Source organism: Sarcophilus harrisii, chromosome 4, assembly GCF_902635505.1.
Source record: "Sarcophilus harrisii chromosome 4, mSarHar1.11, whole genome shotgun sequence".
Lineage (NCBI taxonomy): Eukaryota > Metazoa > Chordata > Mammalia > Dasyuromorphia > Dasyuridae > Sarcophilus > Sarcophilus harrisii.
The window spans coordinates 323,587,349-323,614,725 of record NC_045429.1 but is presented as its reverse complement, the minus strand read 5'-3'; the positions used below and the strand labels follow the sequence as shown (position 1 = coordinate 323,614,725).

Below are 27,377 nucleotides of genomic sequence, written 5' to 3'. Positions count from 1 at the left end.
TCCCCTTTCTTCTCTCCCATGAGACACCCTATGACCTCCTCCTTCCTGGACTCCCCAGTTGAAAAAGAGCTTCCTGACAGCTCAGCATACATTGTATTATGGCACAAAGGCTCGTCACTTCAACACCACCAACTTTACAAGCCCACTACTGAAGCGCATGCTGTGGAAGCTGAAGGAAATGGAGAGGGCTAGTCTACCAGAGAATGACCTTAAGGAGGTGATGGACCATGGGCAAGGGCCACTATGACTAAATTCTTTCTGTGCCTTTCCCCTCAATGGCAGGCTACGGTGGGGCTCAGAGTCTGATATGGTCCCTCCTTGTCCAATAAAAGAAAGAACAGTAATCTTTGGAAACAGGTTGAGAGAGCCATAGTAAAAGGTTTAAGAAATGGGACAGGAGATTGGAAACTCAAAGAAAGTTGAGAAAGTTATCACAGACCTATGAAGAGTGATTTCATTTCTGATATTATTCACACTGGTTCAATGGATGTGGAATAAGGAGAAGGAATAGATTTGCAAGTGACATCTGTGATGAGTACCCTCCTTCACTACATTCAGTTGTCCCTGGGGGTAAAAGCAACAAAAATTTGGCCTATGTAGGAAACTGCACTCTCCCTCTGAACCTTGGGACTAGGGGGAAATAAGGAGGAAAATGGTATAGGGGGTTCAAGTGATCATGAGTGCATTCTTCTTGATGGAAAGTGGGAGAAGATTGGAATTTGGAGGAGGAGATAGTATGAGATGGGGATGAAGTGTATAACCTGTCCTATTTCTTTTACCTCCAGTACAATGAACTTTTAACAAATATGGAAACCATCTACAATGCGGCTGATGTGTGCTTAGAAAAGGGACCTTGCATTCCCCTAGAACCTGGTGAGCCTAGAAACAAAGACAAAAAAGGTGCAACTCTCCTGAACCCCAAAGGGTCCTTGTACAACCTTTGCTCTTTATCAACATACATTCTTACATTTTCCTATTCTTCTGCTTCTTAATGGGGTGGATGGAGAAGGTCTAGGAACTGCCTAAAAGATATCCTTGGTCCTATCTTCAAAACCCAGGGTCTAGAATAAGGAAAGGAAGCGGTAGGAAGAGAGCACTATTGATAAAGAGTCCAAGGTGTTAAACAGGAAAAATTTCTCTAGGTCTTCATCCTTGCCCTCTAATTCTTGTATCATAGAGCCCTTTGGCAGACTAGTGAAACATATGGACCCCTCAAAATAATGTTTATAAATGCAAAAAATGAAACTTATAGGATTACAAAGGTTAGTAAAAATATTTTTTCCTATCCAAGTTCATAGACCCTCTGAAATAGATTGACAAGATCCTTGGATCTTTTTCATAAGTTTTATTAAAGTTCAAAAACTCCAGGTTAAGACCTCTTGCTCTAGTGAGCATTTGCTTGGTACTACTCCCTGCATTGGGCTTCTAGTCTTTGCCCTCATCTTATATGAGTCTAGAAAGAAACTATTAAAAACTATAGAGATTTTATGAAGACTAAAGGACAAGGCAAGAAATGGGGTTGAGGAATAAGAGGCTACTTCTTCCTAGAAGACTTTGCCAGAGAAGATTAGTGAGGATGGGGTGGGAAGAGGGCCTGGGAAATAATAGCCAATGGTTCTAGGGCTGTAGAACCTAAATCCCTTTCATAATCTCTTCCTCCTTGGGATCAGACCTTTCAGAGGTAATGGCTTCCTCCCGAGACTATGATGAACTGCTTTGGGCATGGCAAGGTTGGCGGGATACTGTGGGCCAGCAGCTCCGTCCCATCTACAGTCGGTATGTGGAACTCAGCAACAAGGCTGCCAAGCTCAATGGTAAGGCAAAGCGGACCCTGAATCTCTTAGAGTTCTTCAGTGGCCCATTAGATTTTATACTCCTTTGTGTCTCCTCAGAAATTCCTGGCTCACTGAGGATTCAAGTCCTCAATGGTTCCCTGTTCACTGATGACAGTATCTATAAAAGGAGGGAAAAACTTAGAGATATGTCCTAGATTATAAGAAAAAAGAACCCTAGAGAGAGAATTACAAGTTTTCCCAAGTAATAGATGTTCAGATCTTTAGTCAGATCCAATTCACCATGATCCCATGAACTATAGCATACCAAGCCCTTCTATCCTCCATTATCTCAAAATATGTCCAAGTTTATGTCTATTTTTTTCCATGACATTATCCATCCCTCTCATCTTCTGCCATCCCCTTTTCCTTTTGTCTTCACTCTTTCCTAACATTAGGGTCTTTTCCATTGAGTCCTTTCTGTTCATTATGTGGCCAAAGTACTCACACTTCAGCTTCAGTAGACCTTCCAGTGAATAGTCTGAATTGGTTTCTTTAAGTACTGAGTGATTTGATCTCCTTGACTTCCAAGGGACTCTCAAGTCTTTTCCAGCACCAAAATTCAAAAGTTTCAATTCTGCAATTTTCCTAATGTCCAAGTCGCACAGTCATATATTGTTACTGGAAAAACCATAGCTTTGAGTAATATACTCCTTTGCTGGCAAGATGATGTCTCTGCTTTTTGGTATGCTGTCCAGATTTGCCATAGTTTGCCTTCCAAGGAACAAGCATCTTTTAATTTCATGATTGTAGTCACCATATGCAATAATCTTGGAGTCCAAGAATTATAAAATCTGATACTATTTCCATTTCTTCTTCCTTCATTTGCCAGGAAGTTATGGGACCAGTTACCAAGATCTTAGGTGGTTTTTTGGAAGGGTAGGGGTAATGTTAAGCTTCAAGACAACTTTTACACTCTTCTCTTTCACTTTCATCAAGAAGATTCATAATTTCTCTTTACTTTCTGCCATGAGAGTGATAAAGTCCACGTGTCTGAGATTGATGATAATTCTCCTGGTAACCTTAATTCCAGCTTTTGATTCATCCAGTCTGGCATTTTGCATGATATATACTCTGAATATAAGATAAATAAAAATGGTGACATATACAACATTGATGTACTCTTTTTCCACACTTAAACCATTCAATTATTCCATGTTTGGTTCTATTGTTTCTTGGCCTGCATGCAGGTTCCTCACAAGACAAGTAAAATGATCTGTTACTCTCATCTCTTTGAGGATTTATCACATTTTGTTATGATCCACACAGGCAGTGGATTTAATGTGGTCAATGAAGCAGGTGTTTTTCTGAAACTTCCTTGCTTTTTCCTTAATCCAGAAAATGTTGGCATTTCAGTGTCTATGTCCTTGAAAACTAGCATGCTCTCATGGTAATTCTCAGTTCACATTGCATAATCTTGCTTCTGGGTGAAATAAGTACAACTGTTGGGTAATTTGAATATTTCTTTTAAGATTGGAACATAAATTGGTCTTTTTCAAAATAGAAGCCACTATTATGTTTTCTAAATTTGTTGGCATATTGAGTGCAACACTTTAACAGCAGCATCTTTTAGGGTTTTAAATAACTCAGCTGGAATTTTGTCACCTCTACTAGCTTTATTGTTAGCAATGCATCTCTAAGATGTATGGCTCTAGATCAGTAACCATATCATTGTGATTATTGGTTATCAGTGATCTTGTTTTACATATAGTAATAATTTATTCTAAATTGTTCATTTAGTTAATTTTCAGACATAACCCATGTCTCATTAATAAAAGAGTAGTCATCTCATCTCAAATACCAGAATATACAAGTTACAAGCATAGCAAAAATTAATTCTATCTACTTTGAGATTAAATCCATTTTAGGTAAAATAATTTCATTCAAGGTTTTATTGTTACACAGATTTCCTTTTTTAAGAGCATAAACTAGTGTAAATTTCTACACCATACCTATCTATGGACATTATATGAGCACAAAACTGTTAATCATTACTTCAGAAACTGAACCATCAGTTTCATTCATACAAAAGAGCAAGGTGAGAAAATTTGTTTATTCAGAACCATATTACTGTGAATTTCATAGCCATATGATTAATTTTTGGATTAGATAGACTCTTGAATATACTAAATTGAATTTTTTTGCATAAATAATACCAATTTCTCCCTGATGTCAGTTTAGTCACCTAAAATCTAGAAATGATTGATAACTAGCAATTATATCATACCCCCTATCTGTAGTGTTCATTATTTTAAGACAAACAATAATTAAAGGGTTATGGTGTAGGGTGCTATTTAAATACATGTAAAACATACTATACAAATTTACTTGATTTACCAGTCTTCCTCTAAACTATGAAGTGTCCCTCCAAAATATGACCAGTGAAGACAAAGTATACTATTAAATATGTTAACCTTTTTTATATAATTCTTCTGTGTATTCTTATTCTCTTCTGTTTCTGTTAAGTCCCTACCATTTTTGTTTTTTATCACATCCATTTTTCGAACTTTCCTTTAATATCTCTTAATTTTCTTGAAGACATCTATTGTCTTTTCCATTCTATAGTTTCCTTTTATTTTTTGCATTGTTCATTTAAGAAAGTTTTTATTTTTCCTTAATTTCTCCTTAATTTCCGTAATTTCCGTAATTTCTGTATACAATTGAGTATAGCTTTCCTATTCTCCTTTCCTTTTCCCTTTCCTTCTTTCCTCAGCTATTTTGTAAAGCCACATTGGACAGTCATTTTGCGTTTTTTTTCCCTTGGGAATGTTTTTTGTTGCTGCCTCCTAAACAATATTGTGAACGTCTGTCCATGGTTCTTCAGACGCTCCATCTACCAGATCTATTCCTTAAATCTATTTTTCACCGCCACTTCATATTCATAAGATATCATTTAGGTCATACCTAAGTTCTTTCCCACCCATTACCTAATTTGATCCTCACAACAATACTATGAGGTTATCCGAGCAATTGTCCCTACTTTACAAATAAGTAAATTAGCCTTTAAATGATTAAATAACTTGACCAAGTTACCTAATTAGTTAACAATAGAATTGTAATCTAACTACTGACTCCCAACACTGTGTTCTTTCCACTGGAAGATGCTAGAGATAGAGCCATGGATGATAGGGGTCTAAAGGAAATATCAGCAAACTTTGACCTGAGTTTTCTTTTTCTCTTCCTATCTTTTCCATTCCAGGTCACACGGACACAGGGGATTCATGGAGAGTAGTATATGAGTCACCAACCTTGGAGAAAGACCTTGAGCAGCTCTACCATGAAATGAAGCCACTCTACCTAAATCTACATGCTTATGTGCGCCGAGCTCTTTACCACTACTATGGATCTCAGCATATTAGCCTAAGGGGGCCTATTCCTGCCCATTTATTGGGTAAGTTGAGGATAAGAGCAAGAGCAAAGGAACCTGAAGGACCAGCCAGAGGTATATGGAAAGAGAGATAGTATTGCCAGGACACAGGGATGGAGAATCATGGGAGCAAATCTGGTAAATAAATGGGGGTTATTAGAGAGAAGATAGACAGTGCGGTATAGTAGAAAGGATAGTAGATTTGACGTTAGTGATTCTGAACTGGTGATTTCTAAAGAGAGATTCTCTTTTTTTCTCTCTTTCTCCTTCTCTGTCTCTGTCTCACTATCTTTCTCTGTCTCTCTGTCTGTCTCTGTCTCTTTTTCAAAATGAGGGAGTTGGACTACATGAGAAGTTCTGATATAAACCTTTTTTTTTTTTGGTCTCATGGATCCCTCTAGAAGTCTGGAGAAGCTTATGGGCCCCTTTTCAGAATGATGTTTTTAAACACATAAAATAAAATACAAATGAAAAAAATAGTTATAAAACTATTTTTAAAACAAATTTATAGACTCTATGGTTCCTTCCAGCTCTGATATTCTTTGATCCTTCATTAGCTATTGTAAATCAGAACTGGTGGTGAGGAAAGTCAGAAAGATCAAGGGGGATTTGTCTTAAATTGAGGGGATGCCCAAAAATTGGAGAATGAGTAAACAAGTTGTGCTATATGATTGTGATAGAATGGTATTGTACTATAAGAAATGATGAACAGAATGCTTTCAGAAAAAATCTAGAAAAACATACATGAACTGATGCAAAGTGAAGTGAACAGAATTAGGAGAACATAAAACACATTTACAACAATATAATATGATGATCAACTGTGAATGACTTAGCTATTCTCAACAATACAATGATTTAAATCAGTTCCAAAGGATTTAATGACGAAAAATGTTATCCACCTCCAGAGAAAGAATTGATGCAGTCAGATATAGCTCAAAGTATACTTTTTAAAAATTTTATTTTTCTTGGATGAGTTTTTGGTTGTTTTCTTTCCCAACATGACTAAAATGGAAATATGCTTCATTTGACTGTACACATGTAACCTATATTAAGTTGTTTGCCTTCTCGATGAGAGAAGAGGCAAGGACAGACAATATAGAACTCAAAATTTTAAAAAAAATCTGAAAAAAAATTATATATAATTGGGAAAAACAAAATATTTAAAAGAAAAAGAAAGACAGAGCAGATAAGAGTGACCAGAAGAATGAAGCCATAAAGAGTTGAGGGGGGAAAGATCTTGTTCACATTTCTCTCCCCATACCTTTTTATTTCCTTCCTTTCTCCTTCTCTGTTATCTTTGGTCCTGCTGTGGCTACTCCTAGGGAACATGTGGGCTCAGTCCTGGACCAACATCATTGATCTAGTCATACCCTTTCCGTCATCCACACAAATGGATGCCACCATGGCCATGAAGAGTCAGGTCAGTACCTAATTTGATCCTCTTCTCCCTCTCAGATTCCTTCTTTTCCAACCTGCCCCAGTGAATGAAGAAGGGATGAATCCCTTATTGTCCTGACAAGCTGGAGAGGGTAATAACCCATATTTCCTTCTTAATATTGTAGCGTTGGACACCCATTAAGATGTTTGAGGAGGCTGACAAATTCTTCCAGTCTCTGGGATTGCTCCCTGTTCTCCCAGAATTCTGGGTCAAATCGATGCTGGAGAAACCATTGGATGGAAGAGAAGTATCATGTCAAACCTCTTCCTGGGACTTCTACAATGGCAAGGACTTCAGGTGCACTTGAAAGAGAGTGACACTTGGGACACAAAGAATAGCAACATGTGTGCCATCTTGGTTCTGGTGTTTTCTTTTTCTCTCTCTCTTTTTTACCTCTTTCTCTTTTCTGTGTCTCTTTTTCTTTTTCTTTTTCTATCTCTGTCTCCTTCTTTCTCTCTGTGTGTGAGCCTATCTCTCTGTTTCTCCTTGCCTATCTGTCTCTATATAAATCTCTGTCTCTTTGACTGTTTCTATCTTTGTCTTTTTCTCCTTTTTCCTTGTGTGTCTCTGTCTCTCTATCTCTGTCTTTGTCTGTCTATCTTTCTGTTTCCTTCTTTTCCTCTGTGTGTCTCTGTCTCTCTATCTCTCTGACTCTGGCTCTCTCTGTGTGTCTCTCTCCCTTTCTGTCTCTCTATCCTTTTCTCTCTGTCTTTCTGTCCTTCTCTCTGTCTCTGTCAATCTCTTTCTTTGTGTGTGTCTCTCTGTCTCTCTTTATCTCTGTCTTTGATCTTCTTGATAATTGAATTCAATGATCTAAGTAATGAAAGATAGCTCAGTGTGGTGGCAAAAACACTAGATTTTGAGTTCTAGTTCATTCTGTGACCTTAAGGAAGCCACTTCCCCTTTGGAAACCTGTTTCCAGTCTAAAACATAAAAAACAAATCATGTGATATACATCTGTGTGATGTATATATGTGATGTGTGATGTACATCTCGGGTACAGAAATTCCATGTTCTTATTTAGTCACCCAAACTAACATTTTAGTATTTTAATAGTTGACCTTTTCTCTCTGGAGAATGGAAATCTTTCCCACTTTAATAAAATATCATTTACTTTCATTGAGGCATTGTGATTCCAGATGGAACTAATTGACATTTCCTTTATAAAACCTCTCCATAGATTAAATACATCAAAAAATACTTTTTGAAAAACATTAATTATATGCAGAACACAGTGGAGAATATATAGAAATGTAAGATAATGATAATTGAATTTACCGACAATTTGAGGAAATGAGACAAGAGGATATTAAAGTCTATACCACCAGTTACTGTCAGATAACATTCATATAAGAGGTATTACAAGACAGTATATGGTGAATTGATAAGTGAGTTATATAAACAATAAGTGATTATTAAAGAAGATTAGATTAGATTAGTGGAGAGAGAAATCCGTGGGTTGGAGTATTCATGGGAGGCTTCATGGAGGAGGAGGGACTTGAGTTGAATCTTAAAGGATGTGTAATGCTCAAGTCTCTAGATGGTTCGATGGATTCTGGTATCAGGAAAACTCATCTTTGTGAGTTCAAATCTGGCCTGTGTGACTTTGGACAAGTTACTTAACTGTTTGCCTCAGTCTCCTCAGTTATAAAATGATCTGGAGCAGGAAATGTCAAACTACTTGAAAACCCCAAGTGAGGTCACAAAGTATCAAAAATAAATGAGCAACCAAAAAATGCTTTGTGGGGCAGCTAAGTGGTATAGTGGTTAGGACACTAAGCTTGGAAATAGAAGGATCTCAATTCAAATCCAGCCTCAAACACTTACTACCTGTGTAATGCTGGGGAAATCACTTAATCCCATTTACCTCAGTTTCCTCATCAGTAAAATGATCTGAAAAGGGAAGTGGCAAATCACTCCAGCATCTTTGGCAAGAAAATCCCAAATTAGGGGGGAAGGAGTGGTCAGTTAGAGGATGGATAGAGCACCAGCCCTAGAGTCAGAAGGACCTGAGTTCAAATCCTATCTCAGATATTTTACATTAGCTGTGTGACCTGGGCAAATCATTTAATCCCAATTGCCCTACCAAAAAAAAAACCCTCCAAAAGGGGACACAGGGAGTTGGGCATGATGAAAACTAATCAACAACAAAGTCTTAAAGGAAACAATGAAGTTACTTACATTTAGGACACATTGCTAGAAGAGATTTTAAAAGCTATTTATTTCAGTTCCCTCATTAGGAAGCAATTCACTGAAGTCACCCAGGTGGCAAAAGTCAAAATTAGGATTTAACCTAGGTATTCTGATTACAAATCCAGTGTTCTATAGATTTCATTGGCTTCCCTCATCTGCAGATTAACTCTCATTTTCATGTCTCCCTTTCCCTTTTGCCTCAGGGTAAAGCAATGCACCGAGGTGAACATGGAAGATCTCTTGTCCGTCTTCCATGAGATGGGCCATATCCAATATTTCATGCAATACAAGGATCTGCCCGTGGTACTCCGAGAGGGTGCCAACCCAGGCTTCCATGAGGCCATGGGGGATGTGGTGGCCCTCTCTGTTTCCACTCCCAGCTACCTTCACAACTCAGAGCTGCTGATCACTCAAATAGAGGACTATGGTGATTGGAGCTTGTGGGGAGATGGCTTCTCAGGAGAAGGTCTGGGAAAGAATTGTAGAGAATGGAGGCTGTAAGTTTTGGGTTGGAAGGCAAGATGGACTCAAAGGTTTATTAGAGGAAACTAGGTGGGGAAAGGGAGATCAATAAGTCAGTCAATCAAGTTCAATTATTCAATCAAGTTCCTACTATACATTCACTATCCTAACCACAAGGTACAGAAAAGGAGATAAAAGATAGTCCCTACCCTCAAAGAGTTTACAATGGAGGGGGACAAAAAACAGATAAGATACATACATATAGACATACACACACACACACACACACATATATATGTGTGTGTGTGTGTGTGTGTGTATGTCTATATGTAAGCAAGTTATATACCAGATAAATAGGAAATAATTAAAAGAGAGAAAGCACTGGAAGGGTTAGAGAAGGAAAAGCTAGAAGACAGAGACAACCTCTGGTTATCTCTTTTTGACCCTAATGGTTTATGGTCCTATGACTGAGGGAAGAAGATTCTAAAGTTTATAAAGCTGGTAAACTAATTGAGCTCTGCTCTTATCTACAGAAAGTGAGATCAACTTCCTTATGAGCATAGCATTGGAAAAGGTTGCCTTTATCCCCTTCAGCTACTTGATGGACCAGTTTCGATGGAAGATCTTTGATGGCCGAATCAGCAAAGAAGATTACAATCAGGAATGGTGGAACTTGAGGTCTGGGTCTATTCTGACTTTTCGTACCTCAGAGCTTTCTCTCATGGGGATAATAATAGAGAAGCTTCTCAAGGTTTCTTCAGGGATATGGTCAGTTTCTCTAATATTACTGACTGGTATGCCCCCACTGAATCTCAGTCCAGAGCAGTCCTAATATGTATATGTGAAGATAGGAGCTATTATGATCTTCTTTTTCTATTTACTTATTTTTACTATTAAAGAAACTGAAATAGAGAAAGGTTAAGTGATTTGTTCAGGGTCAGCTGGTAAGTATTTAAGGGAGAATTTGAACATTTCCTACTATTCCTCTCTATTTGCTGTTCACTCTTGCTTTAAGTCTCTTTCTAAAAAAAGTCTGCCCTGGGATCGTTCTACGTGGGCAGGCCCCATTTTCCAATTTATGCTATCACTTAAGACTGCGCAGAAATATAAGGAAGAGGAGGCTTGTGGCAACAGAAAACTCATGGCCCATTAAATCTGTTGTGTAACTTATTAGCCATCAGCTCTCATCTTAAAGGTATCTAAAATTTCTTCCCAAGTGATACTGCCAGCAAGACCTGACAAAAATAGCAGGCTGTAGTGCCATGTTCCCAATCATGGACAAATAGTAAGCCAAAGGAACTATGTCTCTTCCTTCCTTAAGTCTTCAAACCATAATATTAATGCAATTAACATGAGTGGAATAGGAAAAACACTGCATTTGGTGGGAATCGAGAACTGACTCTGATACTAGCTTCATTGAGGGTGTTACAAATGGAAAATGATCTAACCAAGAGATAGAGGTAGGAAAGTTGAAAGTGCATATTAAAAGAAACCCTTTGGCCAAAGCAGAAGGTTTAGTAGGAAAAGGGTAGTTAATATCAGTTAAGGTTAGAGAGATATACTTAAACATGTCTGAACTTCAGTTCCCTCATCTATAAAATTAAGCTAATACTTGTGCTACCAACCACATAGGTTTGTTACATGAGATATATATATATATATATATTTTTAAAAAACCACTATGATTTCTTCAGTTCAGGAAACTTCCAGTATGGAAGATCCATCCACAGACTGTAACTTTTCTATGATCTAATGGCTAAGTCTTAGAAAGTTTCCTGAGGAACAGAAATTAAATGACTTCTCACCAAACTAGTGTCAGAGGTGAGTTTTAGATGTCTTTCTGATTCCAAATCCAGCTTTCTATCTACTAAGTAGACCTGAAATTCTTTTGTCTCGGAACCCTTTTATACTTTAAAAAATTATTGAGGGTCCCCTCACAAGAATTTGTCTTTATGCGAGTTATATCTATTAATGTTTACCATATTAGAAATTGGTATTGTTATAAAAATAATTTTGAACTCACAAGCTCCCTCAAAGGGTCCTGGGAATCTCATGGAGTTCTTGGACCACATTTTGAGAATTGCTGTACTAAGCCATAAAGCTTCTACTTGGAAACCTTCAAGTTTTATGTAATTATGAGTTTTTACATAAATATGAATTATTATCATAAGCTTGCATTTTATAATTGAGTATAAAACATTAACATCAGCAATAAGGCAGCAAATATTATTCATTCATTTCAGAACTTGGCCTCCTCTGTCACTTCTTTCTCCACCTACCACACACTTTCCCCTATATTCAATCTATTGGAAAGAATATTAAATTTGGAAACAAAAGAACTGGTTCAAATTCTAATTCTGCCACTGTATGATTTACCTATGTGGGTGGTTTTATTTTGTTTTGTTTTTAAGCAATTGAGATTAAATGACTTGCCCAGAGTCATACATCTAGTAAGTATCTGAAGTAAAATTTGAACTCAAGTCCTCCTAGCTTCAAGGCCAGTGTGCTATCCATTGGGCCACCTAGCTGTTCCTCACCTATGTGATTTTAAATGAATTATGTCCCATCCCTAGGACTTGAATTCCTCAGCTATAACAGAAGGGGATTAGCGTTCATGGACCAAAAGATCCTTTTCCATTCTAAATATATGATCTTATGAACCTAACGGTAGGCTATTCCAACTGAAAGATTTTTAATTAGGAAACTGGGATAATCAGGATTCTTACTCTGGTTCTTTTACCAGATGGGCAAGTCCATCACATCTCATTATTCCCTTTTGTTAGGTGGGGGAGAATACTTACTGTTTGGGAATCGAATGAAATAATAAAACAGACAGGGAAGCATAGTGAATAGATTTACAGTAGGCTCACAATCAGAAAAAAGGTGACATTTCACTTCTGACACACACTGGTTAAGTGGTCTCGAGTGAGCCACTTAACTTCTTAGTCCCAGTTTTCCTTATCTAAAAAATGATGACAATAGCACTTACTTCGGGGGGCTGTTGTTGTGATGACCAAAAGAGAGAAAGGATGTAAACATTTGTAAAGTATTTTATAAGTGTTAGCTCTCTTGATTATTAACTTTTCAGTGTCCCAAGAGACCCTCTAATTCTCTAATTTTATAAATTGAAGAGCTATGGTTGATTTTCATTATTTTACCAATTAGGAATTCCCTATACTGACAGCAGCACAGTACTAAACAAACAAGGGGAAAAAGTGAGACAATAGATATGAAATTACTTTGCAAAATCACAAGATGCTACTGCCAACATGCTCATATATCATATTGTCCTTTGTCAGGTTAAAATATCAGGGAATATGCCCACCACTGCCAAGATCAGAGGAAGACTTTGATGCAGGTTCTAAGTTCCACATTCCTGGCAATGTGCCTTATATCAGGTAAAGTTTTGGGCACTGCACACAGAGCCCATACGTCAAAACTTTTGATTAGGCAAACTCTCATAGGGTTCAAGGATATCAGGATTGCCATTTACTCCTTCTACTAGATGTGAATGTCATCTAGTAGGAAAGGTCCACCATGTAATCTCAACTATCCCCTTGAAAATAAATCCTGCCCTGGGATCCAATTTTCCTTCAGCTGGGCAGAGAGTTCAGAATATCAGATGGACCTTAGAAGGGGAAAGGAACTCAGGAAAGAAATCCTGAAGTAAACTAAAAATGGCTTTTCCTGCTTCTAAATTTTGCCAAGCCTCTTGCTGCTGGGAAGAGGTCAGGGAAGAGGGGAAATATGAGACTAGGAATCAGAAGGAAAGAACAATGTCTACATCAAGAAAGGACATTTTATTAAGCAACCAGAATCACACAAGAATATCACATTCAAAACTAGCTATCAGACTTCAGGAAGGTGGTTGCTCATCTTAAGATCAATATTCTCTCCCTTTGGGCAAAGAGGAGCTAACTTCTTGATTTTACCAACTGGGGAAAATCCTCACACTTTCCCACTATTTTTCAGGCCAGATTGTACCTGGAATCAAAAGGTCCCATAGAAATCCAGCCCAATTTAGGAGCAGCAGGCCTAGGAAACTTACCCAGACACTTCTGATGGAACCTATGTTAAATGGAGGTCACATTGGAATCTCCAGATCTACTCAATCCTCCAAAAGTTTTCAGAGGCAGCGGACTAGGCTTCAGGATGGTCCCAGCCTCCAAGACTGCTCCTTACCTTTCCCCCATTCCCTTCTGTCTCTTCTGTTTAGGTACTTTATCAGCTCTGTGATCCAGTTCCAATTTCATGAAGCCGTGTGCAAAGCCTCAGGTTTCACAGGACCCCTGCACAAATGTAACATCTACAACTCTCAAGAGGCAGGAAAACTCCTAGGGTGAGTGTGCCCACCTGCATATTTTGATCTTCAATTTTCCAAAAGTCATATGACTTCAGAACCATAGAATGTGAATTAAAAGGATCCTTGAGAGTATCTAGTCCAACTTTTCACCAGAAGCCCAAGAAACTGAGTCAACAGGGAGGAGGAAATCATGTTATCTAGGAGTCATCAGCTGTAGACCCAAGATCATTTGGACAGCTAGTTCTTATAGTATGGACATGAAACCAGGTCTATTGGATCCCATAGCAGGCTCTTTTCTTATCTTCCTAACTGGTATTTCTATGTTAAAATATATTTTAAATAGAAATCATATCCTAAGATCATGTTGCCTTCTTTTCTTCACAAGGAAATTGCCATAGTGAGAAAAAAAAAAAGTAAGTATAGACAATTCCAGATCAACGACAATTTTCAGATTCTCTTCTGCTTTTTTTTGCACCTAACCCAAGCTCTCCCATTCTGTTACTTCAGAGTTGAATTTTTTTGTTATTCTTAAATGGACCTGGCCTTGTTACCATAGAATTTTCTTTTGCTTTGGATAAAAAAAAAAAACTTCCAATTTATCAAGGTGACTTTGAATTTCAGTCTTATCATGTATTCATAATAATGGTAGTAACCATGCCTAATTATGTCATCTACAAATTTGATAGCAAAATCTAATTTGTTTCCCATGAGTTATCAAGAATGAATGAAAAAGTTCTGTGCTTCGAATTCCTGACTAACTGCATGACCTTGGTATTTGATTGTAAACATTTAAATTAAAATTCCTCTTCCTTATTGCAGAGAGGAAGGAAGGCTAGTATTTACAAGTCCATTCTGCTCAAATCCATGCCTCTGATCTTCCCTTTTACTGGTTTGGAGGTCTGCTTTATCATTACAAAGTCTCCTTTATCCTAGATCTTTTTTTTTACACTCTTTCTTTTTTATTATTTTTTAAATTTTGTTTTTATTTTTTCTCAATTACATGTAAACAAAAAGTTTTAACATCATTTAAAAAATGCTTCCCTCCTCAAGAAGACAAGTAATTTGATAAAGATTATACATGTTGCAAAAAAACAAACAAAAAAATAAAGTTTTTTTAAAGTATATATCAATCAATGCATTTATACACCATCAGTTCTTTCTCTGTATGTAGATAGCATTTTTTTTCATAGTCTTTCTGTCTAAATTCAAACATAGCCTTAGACAATTATCAGCTGTGTGACCCTGGTCAACAATCTCCATTTCTCTCAGTTTCTTCACTCGTCAAATGAGAATCATAATAGTACCTATGTCATAGAACTGTTGTGAAGATCAAATGAGACAATATTTGCAGAGTGCCTGGCACATAATAGGTGCTTTATAAATGTTTATTCCCTTTTTCCTTGTGTTTAAAATTTGTACTCTCTCTGTAAGACCCTGAATCACTCCAATGTTGTTTCTATTTCCCTTTTCAAATTCTTTGTCCAAGAAGCTTCCAAAACAATTTTGCTAAAGCATAAGTCTGATGGTGTCATTCAAAAACCTTCAAAGACTCCCCAGTACCTCAAGGATAGAATAGAAACTTCTTAAGCCCCTTTATAATCTGGTCCCATCATGATACATACTATTCTCCTTCATGAACTTCATGTTTCAGCTAAACTAGGCTATTCCCTAAATGCAACATTCCATCTCCTGTCTCTGTGCACTCACATAGACCATCCCCTTGTCTAAAATGTATTCCCTGCTTAACTCTGACTCTTCATGACCCCATTTGTGGTTTTCTTGGAAAAGATGTTAGAGTAACTTGCCATATCCTTCACTAGTTTATTTTATAGCTGAGGAAAATGAGGCAAATGAGGTTAAGTGACATACCCCGGGTCTAATTCATGTCTGAGGCCCTAGGCTGTGTAGTCGATAGAATACCTAGCCTGGAATCAGAGAAATCTATGTTCAAATTTAGCCTTAGATTCATCTGATCACTATTCCAGGAGCTCTGCCAAGAAAGCCCCAAATGAAGTTAAGACGAGACCAATATGACAAAAATGACTGAACAACAACATTGTAACTCCACCTATCAAAATACTTATCCTTTTTCCTTTTTTAATAATAGCTTTTTATCTTCAAAATATATGCAAAGATAGTTCAACATTCACCCTTGCAAAACCTTGTGTTCCAAATTCCCCCCTTCCTCCCCGTTCCTCCCCTAGACAGCAAGTAATCCAATATATATTAAACATGTATAATTCTTCTACATATATTTCCACATTTACCATGCTGCACAAGAAAAATCATATCAAAAAGGAAAAAAAGGAGAAAGGAAACAAAAAACAAACATTGAAAAGATGAACATACTATATTGTGATCCATACTCAGTTTCCAGTCTTCTCTCTGGGTGCAAATAGCTCTCTCCATCACAAGTCTTTTGGAATTGGCCTGAATCACTTCATTGCTGAAAAAAACCAACTCCATCAGAGTTAATCGTCGCATAATCTTCTTATTATTGTGTATAATGTTTTCTTGATTCTACTCAGTTCACAAACCATTTGTTCATGTCTGTCTCTCCAGGCCTTTCTGAAATCATCTTACTGATTGTTTCTTATAGAACAATAATGTTCTATAACATTCATACACCATAACTTATTCAGGCATTCCCCAACTGATGGGCATCCACTCAGTTTCCAGTTCCTTGCCACAAGAAAAAGGGCTGCTACAAACATTTTTGCACATGTGGGTCCTTTTTCCTTTTTTATGATTTCTTTATGATACAGACCTAGTAGAGACACTACTGGATCAAAGGGTATGCACAGTTTGATAACTTTTTGGGGCATAGTTCCAGATTGCTCTCCAGACTTACATGAACTGATGCTAAGTGAAGTGAAATGAGCAAAACCAGGAGATCATTGTGCATGGGAACAGGAAGATTACATGATGATCAATTCTGATGGATGTGGCTCTTTTCAACAATGAGATAATTGAAGTCAGTTCCAATGAGCTTGTGATGAAGAGACTCATCTACCTCTAGAGAGAGGACTGTGGGAACTGAGAGTGGATCACTAACATAGCATTTTCACTCCTTTTGTTGTTGTTTGCTCACATTTTATTTTCTTTCTCATCTTTTTTCCTTTTTCATCTGATTTTTCTTGTGCAGCATGATAATTGCATACATATGTATACATATATTAGATTTAACATATATTTTAATATGTTTAACATATATTGGATTGCTTGCCATCTAGGGGAGGGAGTGGGGGAAAGGGGTGGAAAATTTGGGACACAAGGTTTTGCAAGGGTCAATGTTGAAAAATTATCCATGCATATGTTTTTTAAAATAAAAAGCTTTAATAAAAAATTAAAATTAAATTAAATCAATTTTTTTTAAATCTTGCTGAAAAGAAAAGAAAAAGTTGTATAAATTCTTTTTAAATTGCTCTCCAGAATGGTTAATTCAACAACTTCACCAACAACCTATTAATGTTCCAGTTTTCCCACATGCCCTCCAACATTTATCATTATCTTTTCCTGTTATCTTAGTCAATGTGAGACGTGTGTAATACTTTATCCTTTTCCAAAGCTTAACTCACATCACCTCCTCTGTAAAGCTTTTCCTAGTCCCCCCAGTTGTTAGTATTCTCAGTTCTGCCTACTATCTGTTTGTTTTTCACAATTTATTGTGTATTATACTTATTTGTGTACATGTTGTATACTACTTCCCCAGAAGAAGGCAAAACCTTTGAAGGCAGAGACCATTTAGCTTATTAGAAGCAGCTTGGTGACACAGTGACTAGGGTGCTGGACCTAGAGTCAGGAAGTCTTGCCTTAAAAACTTACTAACTAGGTGATCCTGAGTGAGTCTCCTACCCTTAATTTCTTATCCACAAAAAGAAGATAACGATAACATATATCTCTTGAGGTTATTTTAATGAGCAAATGATATAATATTTGCAAAGTGCTATATAATAAGTGGTAATTATTTCTTTTTTTGTGTATTTGTATCTCCAGAGGCAACACAGAGTCTTAAAAGTAGCAGGTGTTTAATACATGTTTATTAGATTTAATTGAATTCAATTTCTTTCTCTGTACTTCAGTTTCCTTGTCTCTAAAATGAACCAGTTATACCAGATTGTATCAAAGACTTCTTCCAACTCCTACAATCTATAGTTATTTCAATGCTCAACACAATTGAATCCTAGAACTGATGCCTATATTCATTATTTCATTATCTTCTACTCTTTTTCTATTATTATCACCCTATTATTGCATGTTCTAACCAACAGTTCCTATCTGAGCTTTCCTGAGATTACAGAAATAAATAAAACAGTATTTGCTCTCCCTTTTTACTGTTACCAAGTATGTTTCTCTTAACTGATAAAATAGCTGCTGGTGTGGTGTAAAATGGTGATAATTCTAGCACTACATCACACGTTGGTTGTGAGGAACAAATGAGATAATGTCTATGAGGGATCTGATAAACTTTAAAGTACTTATAGAAAACACGAACTATTCCTGCCCATTGGAAGGTTGAAGTTCATGGCTTCTCTTCTTTTATTAAATATATTTAAATAATTATAAATTATCTTGAAATAGTTTCTATGTTTTATGTCCCAAAGTGTCCTATGTGGGGCAGCTAGATGGCCTAGTAGATAGAGTACCAGCTCTGGAGACAGGAGGACTCAAATTCAAATTTGGCCCCAGACACTTAACACTTCCTAGCTGTGTGACTTTGGGCAAGTCAAAACAATAGCAACAAAGTGTCCTATATATCTTCTTTCTAAAGTTGGTAGGCATCTCTAATCTTGTCCCTAGACAACCAAGTTATTCTTTTGAATATCGAGCCTCATTTTTGAACTCTTTGTCTTCCCCATTTATCCTTAACTCACTGTTGAGTTCTGGGCTTAGTTAGGTTGGTTTGTAGAGACCCTCTGGTCCTTCTTGTTTGTTATTTGTGGTCCCACAGGATTCTGTCTTTGAACAGCTCATTTTCTTAGGCCCCTGAACTTTTTGAGGCACATTAGAAAGATCACTGAGAGCAGAACCAGGAGAATATTGTGGATAGTAAAAGCAAGATTATGTGATGATTAACTATAATCAACTTGGCTCTTCTCAGCAATGTAGTGATCCAAGACAATTCCAATAGAGTTGGAATGGAAAGTGCCATCTGCAATCTAGAGAGAGAACTATGAAGACGGAATGTGGATTGAAACACCTTTTTGTTTGCTTTTTCTTTTTCATGATTTCCCCGCTTTTGGTCTGATTTTTCTTGCACAGCATGACAAATATGAAAATATGTTTAAAGGTACTGTACATGTAAAATTTATATTGGGGGAGGGAGGGTAAGCTAGGTGGCTCAGTGGAGAGAGCACCAGCCCTGAAGTCAGGAGGACCTGAGTTCAAATTTGGCCTCAGACATTTAACACTTCCTAGCTCTGTGACCCTGGGCAAGTCACTTAACCCCAATTGCCTCAACAACAACAACAACAACAACCTTATATCAGAGTTCTTGCTTGGGAGAGAGAAGGTGAGGGACAGAGGGAGAAAAAAATTGGGATTCAAAATCTTACAAAAATGAATGTTGAAAACTATATTTACATGTATTTGGAAAATACTATTGAGAAACAAAAATATTGCTGACACTGAAAATGGAGAGGATGGCCATCAATTGGGGAATGATTGAATAAGTTATATATAATTATGACCAAATACCACTATGCTGTAGGAAATGATGAGCAAGCTGATTTTTTAAAAACATAGAAAGACTTGAATGAAATAATGAAGAGTGAAAACAAACAGAAGCAAGAGAACACTGTATACATGAACAGCATTATTGTTTGACGAGCAGATGTGAAGGACTAAGCTATTCTGAGTTACATAAATATTTAAATCAATTACATAGGATCTATAAAGGAAGCTGCTTGTCACTTCCAGAGAAAGAATGATGTTTGGAATTATGTATTATATAGTTTAACATATATATCTGTTAAAAATGTTGGCCTTCTCTAGTGGGAGGTGGGGGTGGGAAAATAGCTTAGAACTCATATGTAACGAATAACAATAATAATTTTCAAAAAGAAAAAAGAATCACTAGAGTTGGAGCCAAAAGATCTCATTTCAAGTTTTAACTTTAATACTTAGAAGGCAGGTGACATGAGTCTTTATCTACAAAATAAGACTTATACTTGGACTACCTAACTTTTTATTCCCACCAATTCCTCCCTACCTTAAATATCTAAAATTCAGGAAGGGATACATAACTCTATTGACCTGGAAACTCCCATCTACCTCTCCATATCTTCTCATCATCTTCTTCTATAAATCTTCCAAAATCAATAAATTCTTCTTATATGTTCTTTCATAAATTTGTCACAGTAAATCCATCCTATAACCTGGGGATCTTAATCACTTTCTCTTGACATCTGTAAGATACCAAGAAATTATTCAAGCTGCTCCCCTGTTAGACCTCATTCTTTTTTTTTTTTTAATAGCTTTTTATTTACAAGATATATGCATGGGTAATTTTACAGCATTGACAACTGCCAAACCTTTTGTTCTAATTTTTCCCCTCTTGCCCCCCATCCCCTCCCCTAGATGGCAGGATGACCAATACATGTTAAATATGTTAAAGTATAAATTAAATACAAAATAAGTGTACATATCCAAACCGTTAAACTGCTGTACAAAAAGAATCAGACTCTGAAATATTGTACAAGTGGCCTGTGAAGGAAATAAAAAATGCAGGCAGGTAAAAATATAGGGATTGGGAATTCTATGTAATGGTTCTTAGTCATCTCCCAGAGTTCTTTCGCTGGGTGTAGCTGGTTCAGTTCATTACTGCTCCTTGGAACTGATTTGGTTCATCTCATTGCAGAAGATGGCCAGGTCCATCAGAATTGATCATCATATAGTATTGTTGTTGAAGTATATAATGATCTCCTGGTCCTGCTCATTTCACTCAGCATCAGTTCATGTAAATCTCTCCAGGCCTTTCTGAAATCATCCTGTTGTAGACCTCATTCTTACCATATGACTATCCCATCTTTTTGGATCATCTTGTTTCTCTCATGATCCCCTTAACTCTAGGTCTTCAGAGTTCCTTATTTGTTACATATTGTAGCTTGCTCTATGTTAAGTATCTCTTTTTACTCTGTGTGATACCCATTTTTAATACTTCAGAAATTCCAATATAAGATTATAGATCTAAATCTGAAAGAGGCCTCAAAGATCAACAAGTCCAACTTCCTCATCTTATAGATGAAGAAGCTAGGACCTAGAGAATCTATGTGACTTAGCTTAAGTCACATAGTAGTAATCATCAGAGGAAGACTTGAATTCAAGTCCTCTGATTCCAAAAACTTACATTCCATTGTCTGGCAGACATATAATAGCAATAGCAGAGAATTATTATTAAATATTTAAAGGACTTAAATAGTATTAAATATCAGTATTAAACATATTTCTGGGAAAAGTGATTAAAGGAATTTTGCAATTTTATGATAATCACCATAATCATTGAAGGCATCATCAGTAATGGTAGTAAGAAGCGAAAAAATTTTCACAAATTATATCTTGTAGGAGAGCACACTTTTACCATGAGACAATTGACTGAAAGATAGCAACAATACAAGACAGTGCTGCACTTAAATTATTCGATTCAGTATTCCAAAATGCCTCCTTTAAATTATCCCCCATGTTACCTAATTCAGGCAAATTTTCTTCACTTAAAGTTACTAATATTTCTTCCATTACTGATTTGTCAGTAATCGATCCTAGAATTTTGAGGGTGGCATAGAATTATAAAATTTTTTATGGATGGAAAATCCTGGAATTCAACTTTCTAACTCTGGTCAGGGAGCTGGGGGAAAAGGATATATTGGCAAACTAGGGGCCAGGCCCATCCAAGCCAGAACATGAAGTGGAATAGAAGGCATGCTGCTTACCCTAGCATCACTGATGACAAAGCTATTCCACCTCAGGGATGTCATGAAACTTGGATTCAGCAAGCCATGGCCAGAAGCAATGAAGATGATCACTGGGCAGTATAATATGTCAGCAAAATCTCTCATGAAGTACTTTAAGCCCCTCCTGGACTGGCTTGTTGCTGAGAATATACGTCAGGAAGAGATCCTGGGCTGGCCCGAGTTTGGCTGCCTCATCTCAGATGGTACTATTGCTACTGTTGTTGCTACTGTTACTAATTATTGCTACTACTAACTACTGCTGCTGCTACTACCTATTGCTGTTACTGCTGCTGCTGCTACTACTGCTGCTGATGTTGCTACTGCTACTACTCCTACTAATTATTACTACTACCACTACTAATCATTACTGCTATGACTACTGCTACTTCTACAGCTATTATATTTACACATATATCAAGGGCAGCTAGGTAATGCAATTGATAGAGTGCCTTGTCTGGAATGAGGAAGGCTTATCTTCCTTAGTTCAAATATAGCCTCAGACACTTATTATCTGTGTGACTCTGAGCAAGTCATTTAGCCCAGTTTAATTTAGTTTCCACATCTGTAAAATGAGAAGGAAAGGGCAAGCCATTGCAACATCTTTGCCAACAAATGGGTTCACAAACAATTGGATATGAATAAAAAGCTTATTATATGTTGCAACTTGCTGAACAATAACATACAATGTTATTGTATGTTACATACATATGACAAATATATTATGCATAAATACACATGCATACACATGTGATACATATAAATATTTTATCTACTAAATATTTCTATAGTTAGTGTATGTTTTGTACTAAATATACTTAAATATGCTTTGCATATTAAAATATTCTTATTTTATATATTTATATATGAATATATATGCACATGTATGCACAAGTGGTACCCATGTGAAACAAGAATAGATATTTATATACATATATGTATATGTACATATATGCATATGTGATACAGAGTATTTTATCTAGAGATATACTTCTATATTTAGTATGTTTATATATTAAATACAATTTTATCTTGTATATTTAAATTTTACATATACACACATATAGTAGGTTGGTACTATTCTGAAATCAGAATAAATATTACATATATATATATATATATATATACAGACATACAAATACATAACATACATGTGTATATGTATGAAGTGGGTGCTGAATAACTATAAGTCCAATGAAAGTAGCAAGGAGTTCTTACTCAAGAACTTCATATTCTACAATCAAATCAAGTCCTATAGAAATTATTTTGAGGAGGATGGAGAATAGAAGAGGGAGAGAAGGGGTTTAGTTTTCCCATAGTACTTAATCTGACTTTGCTGTGTTTTCCCTAGGGAAAAGAAAAGTGAGCTTCCTGGCCCTGAATCTGGACAATGTTAATGCCACTGCTGGGCAGTGGGTGCTGCTGACTCTATGCCTATTCCTAGTCCTGATTATAGCAGTTCTACTTTATAAGGTTCTATTCAAGGGCAAGATGTCTTCTCCAAACAAGGAAGGCATGTTTCTGTGGATTCCCATGAAGATCCAGAATGTTATCAGGAGTCAGTACCTGCTCTTCAGCCTAAGTCTATTTCTGCTACTGTTTGTGGTGATACTATTTGTCCATATCTTCACCATCAGTTCCAGGAAACCCTGGAAAATTATTCAGCATAGAGTACAAAGCAAAATGTTGGAGTCTTCAGATTAGACACCAGGATCAAAGGGCTATCCCAGTAATGCAGACTATATTTGTATTTGGGTGGGAGAAGGTTGATGGTAAAAGAGTAAACTGGGGTGGATGGAGGTTGATTTTAAATTGTAGAGCTGTATCTATACTTGTGATTGCATAGCTCTGAGTATGGTGGTGACTGTGGATAGTTATGATGTATTCATGTATTATTTTGGGTCCATGACACTGTGTGCCATTTTATATGTGTCTGATAGGAATGACTGGGTGTGTATGAGACTCTATGTAGCTGTATGCATGTATATGACAGCAATACTCTGTGTGTGCAAATGTATCAAGGCCCCAAACTTTATCTCCCAGCCTCCTTCAGGAGCTCAGGAACCTCTGCTATAGTTGCCCGATTGCTCTGTCCACTTCCCAACCCCAAATTCCTAGGGCTTGGGTCTTCAAGTCAGTTATGCTTTATATTTTCTTGAACTCCAGACTGGAGGGGAGAAGAGTTATTCTTCTAGGTCAGGAAGGGCATTGCTGATGCCCCTTTATTTTTTTAAAAAAGCAAATATTTTATTTACTTTATTGGTATAATATTTGTGTGCATTATAAATGCCACAATATACTGACCAAAGATGTACTTCCTTTTTCCTAGTCTAGAAGCCCCTGCCATATAGAAGAATTCCATGTTAGATATCACCTTAATATATAAGGTTCCAGAAGTAGGGCTCATAGCACCTTCAACTTCCAAACCTCCCAGACCTTGAATACCAAAAAGCCAAGTCAATTTAGGGGGAGCCTAAGAAAGAGAGCCCAGGGCCCAAATAATAAATGATTTACTTAGCATTTAGAATTCATTTGTGGCTGTTTTTTTCAAGAGATGGTCCTGATCAACACATCTTCCCCTTTCTACCTTCCCATACTTTAGCCCCCATGAACATTCCCTGTTGTCCTGGGAAGTGAGACATAAGCAAATATCTTTCCTGACTTCTTATAAAAATTCCCTGGGGTGAGGGATATCAGAGATGCTCTTCTCTAACAGAGATTAAGAAAGATAAGCAACAGCATCTCTTCACCTTTGGCTCTATACTCTCCTCTCCCCCAGCTTCTTCCCCCAGCCCCACAATGCCTTCTCTTAGGAACCAGAGAGGCTGGATTATCAGTCACCTGGTCATAACAGTCACCCAAAGGATTGAATGCCTCCACAAAAGAGGCAGAGGTCCCATCAAACTCTCAGAATTCATTTGTTATTTTAAAAAAAATCCTTGAGGAGCCCACAAGAGTTATTGCTCATTTGGGTAATATCAATATGTCTTAGTATCATTATAAAAATAGTTTTGACCTTGTAGAACCCTTGGAAAGATCTCAGGAGCCCCACTCTACTGCTAGAACAGAAGATATTAGAGTGATAACCATCAGCAGACATTTTTTTCTATAATCTTATTATTAATATAGTGGGAAAAACATTGAATTCATAGAGGACATGAGTTTGAGTTTTGGTTCTGTTTTTACCTCTTTACCGTTAGCAAGTCATTTTACCTTTCAAGTCTTCAGTTTCCTCATCTACAAAATGAGGTGGGTTAGACCATATGACATCTAAGGTCCTTTCCAGGTCTAAATCTTATGCTGCTATAATTTGTCCTATCAAAACAAATATGGGGCAGCAAAAGAAAAGAAATGCACTGCTACTACCCAGAGATTAAATCAGAGTGAAGTAGCCCTCTGTATTAAAGGTGACAAACACATGATCAACAAATTACATGATGCCCAAAACATTCCTAAGCATGGACTGAACAAGATTAAAATGTAATTGAAAAATATTTTTTAAAAAGTATAATAAAACATAAACAATATTACATTTTACATTTTAAAAGTCAACCTGCATCCCACAGGGATCTTTATGTATGGATTAACTATTCTTATGAGGTGGACACCACTGCTTTGCATTTGTCTATAGTCTCCCAAAAACTCTTTATTCTCCTTCCCCTAATTATTCCTAATTACCTTCCCTTAATGTAGAGCTCCATTCCTTCAAACCTCATATTGTACTGCCAAAAGTCTTCTATCTGCACTTACAGAGAAGACTGTTAGAGTTGGGATCTTAGAAATAATTTAGCCCATTCTCTCCTCCCTCCATTTTACATATGAAGATCCTTGTCTCCTTTTCCTCTCATCATAGTTTCTGTAATATTTCCCCAAGTACCATCTTCATTACTTTACCTCCTATTATAAGAATCAATACTTTCCTATTAATATCAATTCTAAATGCAATATGATGTAGCGGGCATTTCTAGAGTACAATTTTATCCCTGTGGTGAGCTGAGATATTGCTATGAAGGGAAGCAGAATCCTGAAACAAAAGTGAATAAAATTGCCTTGATCTTCTCTAAGATAGAGAAGGAACAGGAGAATGTAGAGATCTATTCAAAAGTATATAAGTCTGGACGAATCTTAGCACTTAGCATAGTGCCAGGTACATAGTAGATGCTTAATCTTTGAATTTGAGAGGGAAAAACTGACAGCTATTTAAAAAAAAAAAAAACAACCACTGTTGAGATGGGGGGTGGGGGGGGGGGGAGGAACAACTCTTTCCCACAGTGCTTCTTTTGCTTCCTCTTGGAATAGTGCCTAATTCCAAAAAGGGTCCCAGACATACAACCTCTTCCTCAGTCCTTTCCATGACCTGCAGGTTTTGGTCTGTTTCCCTAGAATCCCCAAAAAATTATATGGGAATTTCAAGAAATGGTTGTAGGGCTTCATGTAGGAGCCCTTTTGTGTTATGTTCAATAAATCATGTTACCACAATATATATAAATGTAGGGAGTAATTTGACAAAAGATTCCAAGTGTAAAATGCAGCTACAACCATTAATTTCCTATTATATGAAAACAATGTTTCATATAATCCCCTAGTTTACATGTCATAGTTGACTAAACATTTAATGCTATGAAAATGATGGTGTGAGGGAAGAGTAAGAGGGAACAAGGTGAATATAAGTGGTTACAGGTGCTCTCTAGTGGCCAAATGGATATGCCTCTTGGGAGATTGCCATGCATTCATCAAAAAAAAAAAAAAAAAAAAAAAAATGAATTGAAGGAACTTACTGGGCTGGTATCTCAAGTTCAGCACTACCTGGTAAACAATTTGAATACTACATTCCATGACTAATTACTAGAATATATAGGATTAAGGAAGGTAGCACACCAGCTAATATGGATCGAATATACCGCAGCACTCCTACCACAATGCCCTAAATGTTTCATGGTGTGGCATATATATTACACAGCTGTCACACTGACATTCTGGATCCTCCACTGAGTGGCCCTTTATATCTCCATTATTACTTCCAAATCTCCAGACCAGCACCATCTTCTTTTTTAAAACTTCTTGCCGTTACCTTCACACAACTTCATTACTCATATCTATGCATTTGCTTAGGGCATTTCCCATCACAAGAAATTTCCCTTTTGCCTGTCCACCCCAAACTATATATCTCTCAAGACCCTGATCAAAATTGGCTGCTTTTAAAAATATTTTTCAGTTTAACCTTACTCTTTCTCAGCTCCTTTTTTATACTTTTTAACACATTTTCAGTCTGTTTAATTTTTTAAAATTATTTTGTCTTTTTGTTAGGCTGGTTTGTTATTCTTCTTCTTTTGACATAATAAGAATTCAAGCTCTCAAATGAGTGCTGAACTTGGAGTCAGTGAACTTGGACTTAACTAATGGATAAATTAATTAATTTTTTGATCTGCCACTTACTACCTGTTTGACCTTAGGTAAGTCACTCAATCTCTCTGAGAGTTTTAATTTCCATGTCTGTAAAATGAGGGGGTTGGATAAAACAAACAATCCATTCAAACAATTCCAAAACAATTTATAATTTGAATCTTTTGTCTCTTTCTTTACCCACAAAGAATCCAGGACAGTGCCCTCTTTGCTTGTTAAGTAACTCCATCATATTTTTTCACCCAAATAACCTCAAATATTCAACAAAGGATAAGTGTGAGAAAGAGAAACATAGCTTAGACATTGAACTGTTGCTGGGCCAAAAAGGGATTGACTGGTGACTCACTTCCTTCCTTTAGAATTTTAAGTTATTAGAAACTTTAGAGGCCATACAACAACATCATTTTGCAGGTATAGAAACCAACTTTAA

General features: G+C 36.7%; 1 protein-coding gene across 1 annotated transcript; it reads left to right on the top strand.

The window, feature by feature from the left end:
* Positions 1-24,050, top strand: LOC100932800 (angiotensin-converting enzyme-like protein Ace3). The gene is made up of 12 exons (XM_031965899.1): positions 1-217; positions 786-873; positions 1,671-1,814; positions 5,032-5,223; positions 6,525-6,622; positions 6,765-6,937; positions 9,037-9,260; positions 9,829-9,973; positions 12,595-12,693; positions 13,512-13,634; positions 21,563-21,750; positions 22,896-24,050. Exons 1-12 carry the CDS (start codon positions 158-160, stop codon positions 23,246-23,248), a joined length of 1,887 nt encoding a protein of 628 aa, XP_031821759.1. The 5' UTR covers positions 1-157; the 3' UTR covers positions 23,249-24,050.
* Positions 24,051-27,377: the final 3,327 nt, after the last annotated feature.

Bases quoted from the DNA above. Each gene is read 5' to 3' on its own strand.
- LOC100932800 (XM_031965899.1), top strand. From the start codon at position 158: ATGCTGTGGAAGCTGAAGGAAATGGAGAGGGCTAGTCTACCAGAGAAT. The intron at 1,815-5,031 runs GTAAGGCAAAGC...TTTCCATTCCAG, and splicing joins CAAGGCTGCCAAGCTCAATG to GTCACACGGACACAGGGGAT. The intron at 5,224-6,524 runs GTAAGTTGAGGA...GGCTACTCCTAG, and splicing joins TATTCCTGCCCATTTATTGG to GGAACATGTGGGCTCAGTCC.